This window comes from Xiphophorus maculatus, chromosome 13 (assembly GCF_002775205.1).
Source record: "Xiphophorus maculatus strain JP 163 A chromosome 13, X_maculatus-5.0-male, whole genome shotgun sequence".
Lineage (NCBI taxonomy): Eukaryota > Metazoa > Chordata > Actinopteri > Cyprinodontiformes > Poeciliidae > Xiphophorus > Xiphophorus maculatus.
This window is the reverse complement of record NC_036455.1, coordinates 28,225,006-28,242,410: the sequence shown is the minus strand read 5'-3', so window position 1 is coordinate 28,242,410 and position 17,405 is coordinate 28,225,006. Positions and strand designations below refer to the sequence as shown.

The 17,405-nt window shown below is 40.7% G+C and overlaps 1 protein-coding gene across 2 annotated transcripts in view; it reads left to right on the top strand.

Annotated features, from left to right (window-relative positions):
• The window catches only part of LOC102217617 (collagen alpha-1(IX) chain-like), a 34,216-nt gene that overhangs the window by 10,987 nt on the left and 5,824 nt on the right, over positions 1 to 17,405 (top strand). The window contains exons 5-26 of one of the 2 annotated variants that reach the window (XM_014471464.2): positions 1,026 to 1,422; positions 1,821 to 1,901; positions 3,565 to 3,582; positions 6,887 to 6,976; positions 7,066 to 7,101; positions 8,259 to 8,330; positions 8,617 to 8,661; positions 8,763 to 8,798; positions 8,884 to 8,907; positions 9,015 to 9,068; positions 9,928 to 9,999; positions 12,919 to 12,957; positions 13,332 to 13,388; positions 14,899 to 14,952; positions 15,036 to 15,089; positions 15,188 to 15,241; positions 15,308 to 15,361; positions 15,440 to 15,493; positions 15,587 to 15,640; positions 15,724 to 15,777; positions 16,570 to 16,623; positions 17,211 to 17,255. In XM_014471464.2, coding sequence (XP_014326950.1) covers positions 1,026 to 1,422; positions 1,821 to 1,901; positions 3,565 to 3,582; positions 6,887 to 6,976; positions 7,066 to 7,101; positions 8,259 to 8,330; positions 8,617 to 8,661; positions 8,763 to 8,798; positions 8,884 to 8,907; positions 9,015 to 9,068; positions 9,928 to 9,999; positions 12,919 to 12,957; positions 13,332 to 13,388; positions 14,899 to 14,952; positions 15,036 to 15,089; positions 15,188 to 15,241; positions 15,308 to 15,361; positions 15,440 to 15,493; positions 15,587 to 15,640; positions 15,724 to 15,777; positions 16,570 to 16,623; positions 17,211 to 17,255 — 1,498 coding nt within the window. The remainder of the gene's footprint in view (positions 1 to 1,025; positions 1,423 to 1,820; positions 1,902 to 3,564; positions 3,583 to 6,886; positions 6,977 to 7,065; positions 7,102 to 8,258; positions 8,331 to 8,616; positions 8,662 to 8,762; positions 8,799 to 8,883; positions 8,908 to 9,014; positions 9,069 to 9,927; positions 10,000 to 12,918; positions 12,958 to 13,331; positions 13,389 to 14,898; positions 14,953 to 15,035; positions 15,090 to 15,187; positions 15,242 to 15,307; positions 15,362 to 15,439; positions 15,494 to 15,586; positions 15,641 to 15,723; positions 15,778 to 16,569; positions 16,624 to 17,210; positions 17,256 to 17,405) is intronic. The other variant, XM_023344575.1, reaches the window with a different exon arrangement.

The following is a 17,405-nucleotide window of genomic DNA, read 5'->3' as shown; positions in this document are numbered from 1 at the left end:
GAATGCAAATACCTCATCGTTATTCGCCTGCAAAGTGTAGTGGTACAGGCAATGCCTCCTTAGCTTAGACTGTTCTCCTTCTCTCATCGACTGCGGGGCAAAAAGCGCCGTATGCTTCCAGACTTTCTGACCTGAGGCAACAGTTGGTAGAGAAGTTTTCATTCATTTTATTATGCTACAGGAAACCCCTTCTCTTATTGTCTCGCCTCGTTCATTTACGACTCAGCAGAAGTTCGGTTGCAGTGGCCATTCATAAATTTACCACCTTCTGAGAAGTTGGCTTGTCAAAAACACAAGAGTTCCTGACTGTTAACCAGGTCTGCATGATGTGACTGATTTTAACACCGACGCTCTATTGTTAACTTTTCTTTGAATCTCAAAGACAGAGATGACAGGGCTCAAAGTTATTTGGATCAAAGTCTTGTGCTTGGTAGTTTTGCTGAGATGTACTCGTTTTGAGGTCATGAATTTACGCTGACATTAAAGACTTTGTGAGTTGTGACACCACCGGGTACCTTTGAGTACCATTCATTAAAAAAAGTCTCCAGGTGCATTTCCATTACAAATGTGTGTAAAACTTTGTAAATATTCTGCTAATGTCAAACTATTTTGCAATTGTAGTGTACCCATTTAATAAGAAACACAATTAAAAACATGTGAATATGTGTGTTACCTCGAAAAGTCATTAAAAATCATTCAGCGCCATCATCCTCCTACTACTTCCTGTCATTTTGATCTTTGTGGTTTCCACCAGAGGCAACATCTGGTTGTTGATCACCAGATGTTGACTCGTGTGATGCAAAAAAAGTGTTTCTATTGCAGCTTTGCAAAATAAATCAATTTTGGTACGGTCAAAAAATAGTCCCTCTCATCATAGCGCCAAAACTTCTGATCGAAAAACAAGTTTTATTTGAAATTGGCTTGTTCCCGTTAACCAAATTTATTTTCAAAATGTCAAATTGCGCAATCACATGGTTAAGGGAAACCCAGCGACTGTCTCTTGATCTCTTCACCTCGATCTGCAGGCTTAACTTTCCTCGGGGTTTCCCGGATGAGTACTCCTTCATGACCACCTTTCGCATGATCAAGAACACGGTCAGCAAGGTGTGGAACGTCTGGCAAATAGTGGACGAAGACGGCCACAAGCAGGCTGGCCTCAGGCTAAACGGTGACCAGCAGGCCCTGGAGTACTTCCTGATGGGCGCGGATGGGAACCTGCAGACCGTCACCTTCCCCGGCTTGTCCGTCCTCTTCAACACCAAGTGGCACAAGGTGATGATCGGCGTTGAGCGTGACCAGGTCACGCTGTACGTGGACTGCCAACCTGTGGATCAGAAACCCATCAAGGGCAAAGGACCCATCAACACAGAAGGAGACACGCTTATTGGCAGGCTGGATGCTGACCCTGATGCCTCTGTTGTGGTAAGTCCCAGACGGAGACCAATGCGCGCTGCGTCTAATCGAGTGCCCTGGCTCCGCTCTCAAGCATTGTCAGGAAAACGGCTCTTTCTGTGAACAAATGCATTCAGCTTTATGTGCAAGCTGAGCTGTGCTATAATTTCTAAAGTGCTGCTGTCACAGCAAAACTGCTCAGCTGGGTTCCAGACAGTAGAAATGGAGGGAAATAACTTAATCCCTGCCGAGAACTGCATGAGTAGGAAATCAGGAGTCCCTCAACAAAAGACTCCCGATTCTGAACTGAAAAGAAATAACCATCATTATGAATGATCTCATTACCCTTCTTTATCGTTACAAAATTACCTATCATCTAACTTTGGACATTCTGTAACATTAACATCTTTGGTTTTTGTTTTTTTCAGTTTGAGCTCCAGTGGATGTTAATCCACTGCGATCCAAAGAGAGCCCAGAGAGAGAGCTGCAATGAGCTTCCTGCCGCCGAGGTACGGTAACAAGGACTCAGGTCTGCTCAGCTCCACACTCACACAGGCAGCACCGGCAACAGTCAGGTGGAGATAACGATTCTCAGTTCTACAAGATGCAGAGGTTGAAAGTGATCGCGTAGAGACTTGTGACACAATGCTAGTTGTAAAGTTCAAACCCGACTCTGGGACACAGTCAGAACACAATAAAGATGTATCTTTATTGATGAGTACAAGATCACCCTTTCAATATCAGTAAAGAAAACCTTTTGCATCTCATTATTTTTGAAAAGTGGACCTAAGCTGACCTGCCAAGAACAAATTTAGCTTTAATCCAAATGTCAGCGTTAGCTTATTAGCATTGTGCTGCTTTTCATTCGACCACAAAGTCAAAATTTGAATCCAAGTTAGTTGTTGTAGTAGTTAATGAAGTTATTTCATGATTCATCACTTTGACCCAAAACACATAATTCAAATCCAGTTCAAGTCCAGAATCATTGCCATTCATGTTATTTTTCATTCTAATAAGTGTATGCACTGTAATTCCATTCCAGTTACAATTCAGAAAACCAGTAAGATTTACAAGTTGTTGTAAATCTTACAGCTAAGATTTGCTAACAGTGATTAGAAACACAAGCTAATATTAAAATTGCCCTCCTTATTGTGCTTTCAAGCACTATAGCAACATGTAAAGTTTAGAAAATTAGATGTGTATGCCTGATTTATTGGGATACAAGTAGACAGCAATTCAAATAAAAATACTTTAGCTCTAGCAAATACATCTACTGTATTATGACATTGAATTTGAAAGACTAGGTTTGTTAAAAACCTCCGTCTTTGAGGGTCGTTGTGTTTAATTATTATCAAACAGGAAATTCCGACTTGAGATTAAGACCCTCAGGATGCCGATCTGATGAATTATACTTCATCTCTTAAGGATCACAAATCAGATGAGCAACTTGAAAATGCAATAATTTGCTGCTCCACCCTCCCTGCCCTCCATCATCTCGATCATAGATGAAGATAAATGTCATCATAAATATAGTTTCAATTATGTACCATTTGAGAATTTCATTTTTTTATTTCAGTAGCGTCCTCAAATGACACAAACACACACATGTGCGGACACACACACACACACACGCACGCACGCACACACACACACACACGCACGCACGCACACACACACACACACGCACACACACACACACACACACACACACACACACACACACACACACAAAGCAATATAGCGTTTATGACATTTATGATTAAATAATTATATCTTTTATTTCTCTGTGGATAAAGAACAGCTATTAAGATGTCTGCTTCCTATACACTGACGTAGCTCGCAGTGAAAATGCCACTCTGCCGTCTCACATTTCATCACGTCTGCGGCATTATGAATCAGGACGGCCATAAATCCATTTTATTCTGTCACACGTAATAAAATGTAAATGACTGCAGCCTTAATAGACAGAAACGAGCAGTCCAGACGCGCTCTGCTAGCTTTCAGGCTAACATGGGGATTGTAGATGTAGCCTTTGGTGTTTTTAAACGACAGCATGATAATTATTACTCACCACTATGAATATGAACACATGCGCTTCTGCTGACACTTTGGTGAAGGTGATGGACTTCTTCGACTAACTTTCCTTTTATCTGATTTCTCTTGCTTCTGCAGATGTTTGCCAATGCTGAGGTATTTATTTTTTCTACACTTCCTTCTTTTTGCTTGGGATTTAAAAGCGGTCAGCTGTTTTTTTTTCTTTTCTTTTTGGTGCTATGGTTGCCTAATCGCCTTGTTTTTTTCAATTTGGTGCCTCTCTGTTTCAGCATTACTCACCTTTAATATAATCTGATGATAGCATAACTTGTAGATATTTTTAATGAGCTGACATAAGGTAGAAGCAGCTCTTAAAGGTATACACACCCCTGTTAAAGTGGTAGGTAAAAACGAGACCATAATGAGACATTTCTGTTTTACACATTTATAGAAGAAAAAATAATAAAAATGCAACAACCTGGTCGGAAAAGTGTTTCTGCACCTTTTGACTCAATTTAAGCATTCAGTCTTATTTAATGGGAATCTATCAGTATCATACATTGTCACTTTCCTAAAACAATGGCCTACGTCATTTTTTGCCAAAAGTGATTTTTTTGCAAGACATCACCCCTTTTTTATTGCCATAAAATAACTGAGGGGGGGAACACTTTCGAAAAGGCAAAAACATGGCCATTATTTTAGGAAGGTGACAATATGTTGACTTAACTTCTATCAAGTTTTAAAAGTTCCCCAAATCTATCAGTTATAGTGAGGAAATCTCCAGTCCACAAAATTCTTAAAGGTCCACTATTACGCTTTCTTTAAGCTATGGCATAGGTCTGTGAGTTGTGCAAAACACATTCGTTACATTTACTACACAAAATTATTCTCAGATATTTAAATTTCACTCATTCAGTTCCGTCTGTTTTGAGCTCATTTAGTAATGCGAAGTTTTAGGACTACGTCACCATTATGCAAATAAGCTGCTGCTGGCCACGCCCTCCTAGCTCAGTGTTTCCATTAGCATCTCTCTTGTCAAGTCTCCTGTTTTGGCCGGGAGACGACCGTCCCTTTCCCACCATAAATTCCCTGTATTCTCCAATCCAAAACCTGACAGCTATGCATGTCAGACACAATAGCTACAAACAGAAGCTCAGTGGTACAAACATACATCTGCAACCCCAAAGCGGACACAGAAGAAGAAGTGGAGCCTCCTGAACAACCATCAAGCCACAACCAGCGAAGGATTAAAAAACACTGCAGATCTGACTCATGTTTATATCATTATTAATTCAAAATCTGGAGATTCTGCTTCTCTTCTGGGCTGCGTGCCGTGGTGTGATGTCCAGCAGGATATCTGGAGAAAACTATTTTTTGTTTTGTTTTTGGCAAATATGGCCCTTTTTTAAATGTATATTTGCGAGGTTAGACGAGAAACACCTCGTTTGACATTAAAAACTAAAAATATATAACAATAAATGCGCAGACATTGTAGATAACAGCTCAGACAGAGGACTAGCGGTTAGCAGCTATTGTTCAGCGTTAGCTTATGCTAAATGACGAATCAGGTTCAGCTGAATGACACATAAAACATAAAACATGAATATGTACTTCCATGGCCATTATCTGCAGATTTGTGACAAACAGTAGCAGCAGAACCTTCTTTCAGTCCAAGTGTTTTAGTAAATCCTGCCATGTTCTGTTTTCTGAGGACTCCTTTCTAAACTGCAACTTTCTGTGGCTGTATTGCAAAGACACTGCAAGCAAAAATAAAAGGAAGCCACGGCACTCAGCTGTGTTCTCTGTGATTGGGAGAAAATGCCGACAGCAAAACATTTTCCTTTTCCAGTATCCATAGTGGAACATATTTAGCTTATTTTGTAACAAAGTGGGAGGAGCTCCACTTGGGTTGCCAGGTGAGGGCCTGGCCATGGCTAGGGGTTGCTAGTTAGCACGAGGTAGCTAAATGGAAGCACAGAAACATGGAAAAAGTGAATTTTGCATAACAGTGGACCTTTAAGCAATCACAGATTTAATTTTAAACTTAAATATGGCATAAGTAGGTTTTGGATGTATGCTTGGACTCACTGTGTTTCTGTAATCCCTATTTATCTTAAGTTTTCTTCTCAAAAGTTTGTGACAAAGTCAACTAATATTTGGAGCAATCCTTAAACCACAACTTTTTTTTGTTGGAAGAAAAGAATTTTATCTAGCAACCCTGAACTTTAGTCCAAACATGTGGATAGGACAGCTGAGTGAAGTCGGACTCCCCCACCCCGTCCAGCTGCTTCAACTGAAACCAAATTGGTGTCAAACCTTTTCCTTTGTGTTGCTATCATTTTGAAGACGTTGATAGTTGTTTCCTGGGGTCACCAAAGGTCAACCAGCGAGCCCACCTTTACAACATAAAAATAAAAATACCGTGCCCGTCAATTGTTTTTTTGTGTGTGTGTGTGACGCTAGCAATTTAAAGATATTAATAAATCTTTATTGATGGCGGCACAAACAAAAAGAAATGTAGCACGACGTCGATTGACGCCATGTTTTGTTTGATTTTGTAAATGTGAACTGGCTGATTGACCTTTGGTGACCTCTGGGAACATTTGCTAATATCTTTCAAAATGAAAGGGGCACAAAGGAAAGTTTTTGCTGCACAAAAGCAAAATCGTTTGACACCAGTTTCACAAATCACTGGAGCTCCTTTCCTCCCTGTGTCAGTCCGTCTCTCCAGCTACCAGTTGGTTGAACTCAGGGGGAAAATGTCGACGTAGAAGACGAAGCAACATGCTGGATGCTTGTTTTTAATGCTGTATTGTGGACTGTACTAAACTCTTCCTTAAACCTAACAAGGTAGCTCTACTAAACCTAACAAAGAACCTAAAACTCAAAGCAGATATTAATAATGACCTAAACCATTATTGATGAGCTTTAACAAAACAGCAACATTTGATTCCCTAACAATGGAGCTTTTTTATACATTTCTAAGAGTTGGATACAATTCAAGCATTTCTTTCTATTAGATTTAATAAATATTTTATTTTATTTATTTATTTCCTTTGTTTAACCAGGTAAACCCCGTTGAGATCTAGATCTCATTTTCAAGAGGGACCTGGGCAGAAGTCTGCGATACACAGCAACCTGGTTACAAAATAAAACTAATTAATACACGTAAAACAATAGAAAGCAATTTAAAAGCAGTGAAATATGGCACACGGTTAGTAAAAACTACCCGATTGTTTCTCGTTTATTGATCACTTCAAACTGATTTGAGACACACACATATACATTATATATATATATATATATATATATATATATATATATATATATATATATATATATATATATATATATATATATATATATATATATATATTCCTATATATTTTTTTTAACTTAATAACTAAAGTAACAGTTGCCCTTGTGACACATTTTCAGACTATTCTTTCTTTCCTCTCAGCCTGACAAATCTCTTCAAGGTCCACCAGGTCCCTCTGGCCCCGAGGGGCCCCGAGGGGCCCCAGGAGAAAGTGGCAGGGATGGAAGAGATGTAAGCGTGTCTTCCTTGAGTCGAGACATTATTCAGAGGACATGTCCTCCCATGTTTTTTCTGTTTTGACCATGTCTTTGTCCCTCCAGGGTTTTCCAGGGACTCCAGGGATTCCAGGTGCTGCTGTAAGTGCAGAGTATAAAATTGTTTATTGACAAAATTCTTTTCTTAAAGGCTATTCACACATCTTTGCGTATGTTTGACAGAACACCTCAGAAAAACTGTTCACATTGCATTTTTTCCCCTAAGCTATTAGAACGTTCGTGAGCATATTTTTCAAGCAGAAATGTTTTCATCAGGTGGTTTCCTTGTCAGGCTAGCCATGATGCTACTCTCCTAAAAGATCTCTTTTTGTATGTCCATTGAATATATTTAGGATAAAAATGATTGTTTATGCAGACACAAATACAAACCAACCACTATGTCACTACTAAATGAGTTCCTAACCGAAGTAGCTCATTATAGGAACGAAGCTGGTAAAAATGTTGCTAAAGTTAATAGAGGAGCCATGTCACGATGACTTCCTCTTTTAGAAAGAGCAGGAGTTTCTTAAAGATACAGAGACCCAGTTAAATTAACAAAGTCAGATTTCTTTTAAGTCTTTCTTTTTATTTGATATATACAGTATTTTTATAACAACTCAAGTTACTTTATTGTGCTATAAAATGATACTATGTGCCTGGAAAACATAATACTGCCCTTTGAGTTCAAAAGTTGACTTAGACTTAGTACTGTTTGATCTATGCAGACAACATGTCTACTGAGATTAAGTTTCACTGAAGTGAACGCTGAATGTGTTTGTTTCCACTTATTTTGAACAAAAATGGATGCAACATGGGAAAATGTCTTATAAGTGGGGAAAAAAATCTGTAGATTTTATTCACATTAAGGCATTTGACTATTGACTTAGAACAAGCTCCTATGTCTTACTGAAAAGTCATGTTTTAAGTTAGTGTAGTCTCATCTCAAGTGTCCTAAGATATTTGCATGTAGAAATTTGACCAAAAATACTTGGTAAGATTCTGTGTTTATGCTGAGTGTGTTTGCCTGGATGCACATTTTCATAGCTTCTCTTATTTCAAATTCAGTGTGTGTGAATAAAAATAACCGGTACTGTTATCGGCATAAGACTCCATCAGCATGAGCTCCTACAAACCGAGCACACCCCACCTTCCATTGATTAAATGTTTACCAGCTCTGCCTTTCTGTATCTTAGCAACGGTGCCGGCAGACGCAGGAAGCAGATAGCGCTGTTTTTATCCTTGTTCTCTCTGTTTGCCAGGGCAGCAAAGGGGAGAAGGGGGAGATCGGTCTTCCAGGACAGAGAGGCCTCCCTGGTCTTCCAGGATCTCCTGTAAGAAACACACACACTCCACACTCACACACACACACACACCCCCTCACTTCATGTACCTGTCTGGATTCTTCTCTCTGTGTGGGATCAAATGAAAGTAGTGAAACTCAGCAGTAAAGAAGTTTCTTACTTTAGACTCCAGATCACGTTTGTCTAAAACTGGGGAGGAGTGGAACGTCTTTTTCTGGTTTTTGCGTGTGCAGAATGTGGGAGTGAGAGTGTGTGGTACGGCGCAGTGAAAGGAACAGCAATATTGATGTGTGTGTTTTCTTTTTGCCGTCTGCAGGGCCCTATTGGTCCACTGGGTCCCAGAGGAGCTGTAGGAGAAAGAGTGAGTCAGCAATTAAATCATCTAAACATCAATTAGAATAAAAACATTGAGTTTAATTTTTTTGTACAGAGTTGCTTTATTCCTCATTGGTTTATTTGTAGGGTCTGCCTGGCTTTCCCGGACCCCCTGGTCCTCCTGTAAGTGGGAAACACTTGACCCGTGTTCAGAGTTTACACACTGTGGATCTCCATTATGACTTCTTTGTGTTCTCATCTTCCACAGGGCCCAGCAAGCGAAGGACCCGCCGTACGTATTCAGTTTATCATTTCAGTCCAGTCATGAAACCTAATTTGAGATTACATCTACGTATCTTTCTAGTAGCAGTTCCTTTGCGTTACCTGATGTGTTTTCAGGGTCAACCAGGGAAGCCAGGAACCCCAGGAGATGAAGGAAACATCGGACCTGAGGTCAGATTTTCACTCTAATTGTATCTTGTGAACAAAATCCATGTTAGTCCTAACCTGGCTGTTTCATCCTCAGACTTTACTCTGTCTGACCAAGTGACCAAGTTGTAGGTTTACAAACCTGACAAAGTCGTTTCAGGCCTAACCCTAACAGAGTAGACATAGAAACATTAGGGTTATGGTCCAGACTGCCGGTTTGGACTACATCTCAAAGGAATGACCAGGGAAATGCTTCATTTAATATTTACCCTTTTTTTTAACCATATAAATCCACTTGCATCCACTGGGATAGATTAAAAAAAATAAAGAAAGACAGAACAGTTAGAGACACCATACAAACTTTTTCTATTATATATGTCTATTTAAATTGTTTATAACTGAGTCTGATTTCTGTTGTCACCTGTCGGTAGAATATAAAACAAGTTAAAACTGTTCAAGTCGGGGCGTGCCGTGGTGGTGTAGTGGTTAGCGCGACCCATATTTGGAGGCCTCAAGTCCTCAACGCGGCCGTCGCGGGTTCGACTCCCGGACCTGATGACATTTGCCGCATGTCTTCCCCCCTCTCCTTCCCCATTTCCTATCAGCCTGCTGTCATATAAGGGACACTAGAGCCCACAAAAGACTCCCTGGAGGTGTAAAAGAAAAAAAACTGTTCAAGTCAAGTTAATTTATGCAGCACATTTCAGCTGCATGGCAAATAAGAAAAAAAGAAACAAAAAGTCAGACCAGTTCAGTTGGTCAGATTAACTTCTAACCAGAATTTGCGACATTATCTTGTTGACAGTACAGCAAAAAAGGTTTTCTGTTGTTGTTGACATGTTATGATTTTTTTTTCCTCACCATGTTTGGTTGGAAACTGCAGGGCCCACCTGGACCCAGAGGGGGCATTGGCACTCCAGGGCTTCCTGGGCCCCCTGGTCCACCGGGGCCTGTGGTAAGAACCAAATCTAACCCATGTCGGGTTTTGCATCAAATGATCCTGTTTTCCAGCTGACATATTTATTGTGTTGGATTTTTCTTTTCAACCTTCCTTACTTCTAATTTGGGATTATAAACGCTGATTGTGAACCTTGGCTGACCGTGTAGGGCAATCGGGCTGCTAAAGTTGCTAAAAACAACAACAACAAAAATGGTTTAACTAGGAGATTTTGAGAGAGAGTACATATTGTTTGTGTTCTGTGAAAAGTCAAAAGTACAGAGCCCTGTAAGGGACATGGGAAATGTTTTGTTCTTTTGCGTTACCTCACAAAGGTATCACACTCACTGGCAGTAAAAACTATGTTCTCAATTACACCTGGTCTGTTTTACAGTCGCAGTGACAAATGTACATTTAAAATTGGACATGTGTTTACAACTTTAAACAGCCTCAGTGAAAACGGGCAAAAGTATTGTGAGGGAAGACAAACATAGGGCAAGAGAACACATAGAACAGTAAGCTAACAAAAGTATTGCAAGGAAACAGACGTTTTGTGAGGGAATGTACACACACTGGATGTACACACACACTGGATGTACACACACTGGATGTACATACACTGGATGTACACACACTGGATGTACACACACTGGATGTACACACACTGGATGTACATACACTGGATGTACACACACTGGATGTACACACACTGGATGTACATACACTGGATGTACACACACTGGATGTACACACACTGGATGTACATACACTGGATGTACACACACTGGATGTACACACACTAGATGTACACACACTGGATGTACACACACTGGATGTACACACACTGGATGTACACACACTGGATGTACACACACACTGGATGTACACACAGTGGATGTACATACACTGGATGTACACACAGTGAATGTACACACAGTGGATGTACACACACTGGATGTACACACACACTGGATGTACACACAGTGGATGTACACACACAGTGGATGTACATACACTGGATGTACATACACTGGATGTACACACACTGGATGTACACACACAGTGAATGTACACACACTGGATGTACACACACAGTGGATGTACATACACTGGATGTACATACACTGGATGTACACACAGTGGATGTACACACAGTGGATGTACACACACTGGATGTACACACACTGGATGTACACACACTGGATGTACACACACAGTGGATGTACACACAGTGAATGTACACACAGTGGATGTACACACAGTGGATGTACACACACTGGATGTACACACACACTGGATGTACACACAGTGGATGTACACACACTGGATGTACACACACTGGATGTACACACACAGTGGATGTACACACAGTGAATGTACACACAGTGGATGTACATACACTGGATGTACACACACACTGGATGTACATACACTGGATGTACATACACTGGATGTACATACACTGGATGTACATACACTGGATGTACACACACTGAATGTACACACACTGGATGTACACACAGTGGATGTACACACACTGGATGTACACACACAGTGGATGTACACACAGTGAATGTACACACAGTGGATGTACACACACTGGATGTACACACACTGGATGTACACACAGTGGATGTACACACACAGTGGATGTACACACACTGGATGTACACACACTGGATGTACACACACACTGGATGTACACACACACTGGATGTACACACACTGGATGTACACACACTGGATGTACACACACAGTGGATGTACACACAGTGAATGTACACACAGTGGATGTACACACACTGGATGTACACACACTGGATGTACACACACTGAATGTACACACACTGGATGTACACACACTGGATGTACACACACTGGATGTACATACACTGGATGTACACACACACTGGGTGTACACACACAGTGGATGTACACACACTGAATGTACACACACTGTAGTAGTACATACACTGGATGTACATACACTGGATGTACACACAGTGGATGTACACACAGTGGATGTACACACACTGGATGTACACACACACTGGGTGTACACACACAGGATGTACATACACTGGATGTACACACAGTGGATGTACACACACTGGATGTACACACACTGGATGTACACACACAGTGGATGTACACACAGTGAATGTACACACACACTGAATGTACACACACTGAATGTACACACAGTGGATGTACACACACACTGAATGTACACACAGTGGATGTACACACACTGGATGTACACACACACTGGATGTACACACACACTGAATGTACACACACACTGGATGTACACACAGTGAATGTACACACAGTGGATGTACACACAGTGGATGTACACACACTGGATGTACACACACTGGATGTACACACACACTGAATGTACACACACTGGATGTACACACAGTGAATGTACACACAGTGAAGGAATGCAAACTTATTGCGAAGAAACGCAGAAGAAAACCAATTGCCATGTCCCTTATAAGGCTCCGTAGAAAAGGCCATGCATTTTCATTCATAGCATATTGCAAGCATAATAAGGCAGTCACAAATAAATATGTCCAGTTATTAAAATCCCTACCTGATCTGAAATGTTTTGGTTTGGTGAAAGTTTTAGCCTGAAACTTAGCATCACAAATACAAACCAACTCATTCTGTACTGTAGGAAGCTCTTTACCCAGCCAAGGTTGACAGACCGTTTACCTTTAACTGGTGCTCTAATAATAATAATAAATAATAATCTGTCTTCCTTCTTTAAATAATTGGTTCACGTATTTAGGAAGACGTGAACCGTCTTTGTGTGTCAGGGTGTTAGGATGTTGCATGCAGTGTTTCCTTTTCACATGTTCCCGTTGGGGTTTCATGTGGTGTGCTCATGAGAACTGAGGCCGCTCTAGATGTCGCTCTGCTGTCTTCTAGGGACCGCCCGGTGCCAACAGTGAGGGGAGTGGGGAAGCTGTGAGTGTCTCACTGTCTAACACACAGCCAAATGGTTCCTGGATGCATGACAATTAGAGCGGTGGCAGCATATCTTCCATCAGGATGAGTCACTGCAGTGGAAGTGGATGTGCAGCTTTGTGACAGAAACCTCTCTCTCTCTCTCTCTCTCTCTCTCTCTCTCTCTCTCTCTCTCTCTCTCTCTCTCTCTCTCTCTCTCTCTCTCTCTCTCTCTCTCTCTCTCTCTCTCTCTCTCTCTCTCTCTCTCTCTCTCTCTCTCTCTCTCTCTCTCTCTCTCTCTCTCTCTCTCTCTCTCTCTCTCTCTCTCTCTCTCTCTCTCTCTCTCTCTCTCTCTCTCTCTCTCTCTCTCTCTCTCTCTCTCTCTGTGTTTACAGTGTCCTGCCGCCTGTCCTGCTGGACCTCAGGGACTGCATGGAGTGCCAGGGATGAAGGTGAGGAAGATTAAGAAGGTCAAACAGGACGGAAGCATTTAAAATGGTTTCCTTCTCAAAATGATGCAGTGATTTTGTGCAGCACAACTCAATTCAGTTTAATACAGTTTTAGTCAAAACGATCCAATGTGATACAGCTTGTTTATGCCGTTTCATCAATTTACAACAAATGATCACTTTACCAACTAATGAGTCCAGTTCACAAGGTCAAACTAAGTCCACATCCGATTCAGATCAGATCGTTTGGTCACAAGCGCCCCCGCCAGGCCAGAGGTCTATTCCATGTAGTATATTGTATGTAGCTGCATTTCCAGTAACCATAAAATTGCACAAATTGGAAATACAAAAAATAAATTTGCCTAATGGAAACACAGCCATTTAGAAAAACAACGGACATTTTTTCAATAAAAAGTTTTTGTGAAAAGCTGAGGTGTTCTTCCAGCCGCATGGAAACACTTTGTTCTCATCACGAGAGTCACAATATCAACAGCCGGATTTTACTACTGATAGAAACAACGAAGAAGACGATAGGAAGTGGTTGGGGTTTTTTTCCAACTAAAAAAGAAGAAAAAAAGACAATGTAGAAAATAAAAAAAAAAGGTGAAGCAGACATTCCCACTTTAAACATGGTGTGAAACTGTATATATACTTTATTCCATAAATGAAGTTGAAATGCTATGTGGCCAAAAAAACGATAAACTGAGACCAGCCAATTATTTGGCTAGGAGGATTATGGTTTGTTCCAGCAGATCTGCCACAGCATCACCGTTCATCAAAAGTTGTGTTGAATCCAAAACTCTTCTGTAAAATCACCGACTACTGTTTCCCCAAAGCGGCGCATACGTAGCCACTCCAAAGTAGGCGGGGCTTGTTGCCTCAATAAGAAGCTGACGTCTCCTCTGATTGGCTGATAGATGAGTAGTGTATGAATACATCTCATGTAACTGTCTGCCATGACTTGTAATGACTTAAACAAGCTAATTCATGTGTTATTTTAATTTTGTTTCTTATATAATGGAAATTGTGAAATTGTATGTTTTTTCCCCCCACATTAGCAGAACATAGACGAGGATTTGTAACAGAAATTCAGCTTATTTTGGCACACAAATATTTATTTTGGTATCAGAAACTGACCCGGCTTCTACTCACCCAAACATCTAATCATTGGTCCGCCTATTTCATTTGTACAACTATCAATCAGTTGGTGACAGATGACTGAAGTGAAGAGTCAACTGCACACTGTTTTAGAAGGATGGTCCTAGCGCTGCTAATCAAGCTCATGTATGCGCCAGTCAATAAATCCTCATGATTTTGATGATTCCTGCACTCTCTTTGAATGGTCGGTCCACCAGTAGACAGTTTTAGATTGATGGGTGATCCATAAGGAAATCATTTCTACTTTATTGGACTTTTTCAAGAATCATGACTTCAGCCTCGTGGACATTTCGTTGATTAAAAAAAACTTATTTTCTTAATAAATAATTCTGCCTTTCCTTTTTTTTTCCTTTAGGGACACAAAGGACTCCCAGGTGAGCCTGGAAAAGACGGAGAGCCCGGAGAGAAGGTACGACGTGAATAACTGTTTGTATAAACGACTTCATGTAAGTCTAGTGCTGTTGTAGTTTAATTATCATTTTATTTTTAAAGGGTCAAACTGGAGAAACAGGTCCTCAGGGTCCGCCAGGTCGCATGGGAGATGATGTAGGGAAAAAATATTGAAAAATATATCATGATATAATGTAATAATATCATGAAATTTATACACAGCAGACTAACGATGTAACCATTTGTTGTTTTAGGGGCAAAGAGGACCATTTGGAGCCCCAGGGACCCCTGGAGAGAAAGGAGACAGAGTGGGTTTGTAGCTGATGACTCAGATTTGTCTCCATCGATGCGACCTGACTCCCATCTTTTCACAGGGTGCTCCTGGCTACAACGGTGTCCCCGGACCCACGGGCCCACCCGGAGCTCCTGTAGGCATTCTGACCTCCTGTCACCTCCTGTAAGACGTGAAAGGTCAACATCTGTAGCTGACGGGTCTCTGTTTTCAGGGTGTGGAAGGGGTCCGAGGGCGGCAGGGGGTGCCAGGGCCGAAGGGCGACAATGTGAGTCCTGAAGTTTAGCTCAGAGAAAAAGAAAAACAAAACTGTCTGAAAGGGTAAAAAAAAAAAAGTTTGATATTTAAATATTTCATTAAGGGAGCTGTGGGACCTCAAGGACAGGCTGGTGTCAAAGGAGAAAAGGGAGAAGTTGTAAGTATGTTAATATTTGAGTCTATTTGTTCAGCTTGGTCATTTTAATTCATATTTCTTACTGACCTGTCATGGCGCCACAGGGCGAGCCTGGTGGAGATGGGATGGATGGACTTCCTGGAGATAACGGCACCAAGGTATCTGAAGTCTAGATACCTGTTTTGCATACGCTGAAGCAGAACTATGGTTGGTGTAATCCATGCATCACATTTTGACCCCCCTCAAAAAAAGACTTTCATTTTAGGAGATACAGCCACCGTTTCCACAGTCGTAAACATTTACTTTTCCACTTTCTTTCCAAAAGGTTTCATTTTAGAGGGAAATCAGTGTTTCATGTTTGAGGACGAACAGTGAACTCATCAGACCCTTTAAGTTGTTAAATCTCCCCGTCACACAAATTGTTTATTCAATTTCTACGCAGCTTAAACCAGATGTTTACATACCGCAAATAAAAACACACAACCACCATTGTGTTCATATGTACATGTGATATTGCTACAAAATCCAAATACTGTAAAAAATTACAGCATAAATATGATACTTAATATTACGTAGATAGATGCTTTGTCTGCACCAGTTATGATTCACTCACCTTTGCATTCCAAATGCTTGAAGAAACTCACATGGGGGGAAGGAGTCTTTTGAGTCATTCAGCTGACTGAGCCTTGAACATATTGGAAAATGTTCATAAAAGTAAAAAAAAAGACTCAGCAGGACTTTAGCATAATATAACTCTTAATGTTTTACTCCTTTGACCCCAATAAACATATACATAGGTCTGACCTACATACCAAAATAAGAGACAGCAACTGTTAAGCAATTCTGAAACTCGAAATGATACGATTCAAACATTTCAATAGAGATGTCCAGATCCTTCATGTAAAGTGATCGACTAAATGCTCATTGGTACTTGCTGATGTTCTCAACAGGGAGAGCCTGGCGCACCAGGAGACGTTGGTCTCAGAGGGATTGTTGGTATACCAGTGAGTAAACATTCATTACATTTTGTTTTCATCGCCATATAGTTTCTGATTTTAATCCAACATTTGAGGATGGTGTTACTTTCAAAGCTTGTGGTAATTATCAATAGGTTCTATACGCGTTTCTTCACTGCAGTGTTTTTTCGGCATCATTTCATAACCCTGCCATTTTATGGGCACAGGCATTATAATAGATGTAATTATCTGCTTGTAAACATATGCCAGAGGGTAAAAACCTACACTCCAACCACTTCCTGTCATTGCTGTCGTCTTTTCCGCCGGTTTTGACCACGTGACTCGTCTGATGTTAAAAAAAAAAGTGTCTCCATTAGCTTTTTATGAAATACAGCGATTTACGCGGTGCTGAAAATTCACTTTCATCATGACCTATCATGTGAACAAACTTATTAATGTGTGATTTTAGTTGCTCACTTAATGGAAACGCTGCAATTGCAAAATTGTGCTTGTTCGACATTAGTGGAATATCAAAGTTTTGTGCACATTAGTAATGGAAACGCAGCTGATGTTTGTTCCCATCGAGACGAGACTAAACAAGGGAAATTTCTTTTTGTACAATGTCTTGATCTTAGGGGTTGCCAGGGAAACAGGGAGTAGCTGGACCCCCTGGAGAAAAGGTAAATGAATTAATCATCTTTTTCATAAAGCGTGTTATCGCAACCAGAATTACATACTTACCGCGCCATCCAAACTCGTCCTTGAGGTTTTAGCTAACAGAAGAGAGAGTATGTCAGACTAACTCGGAGTCATGTCTACTGTGGATTTAG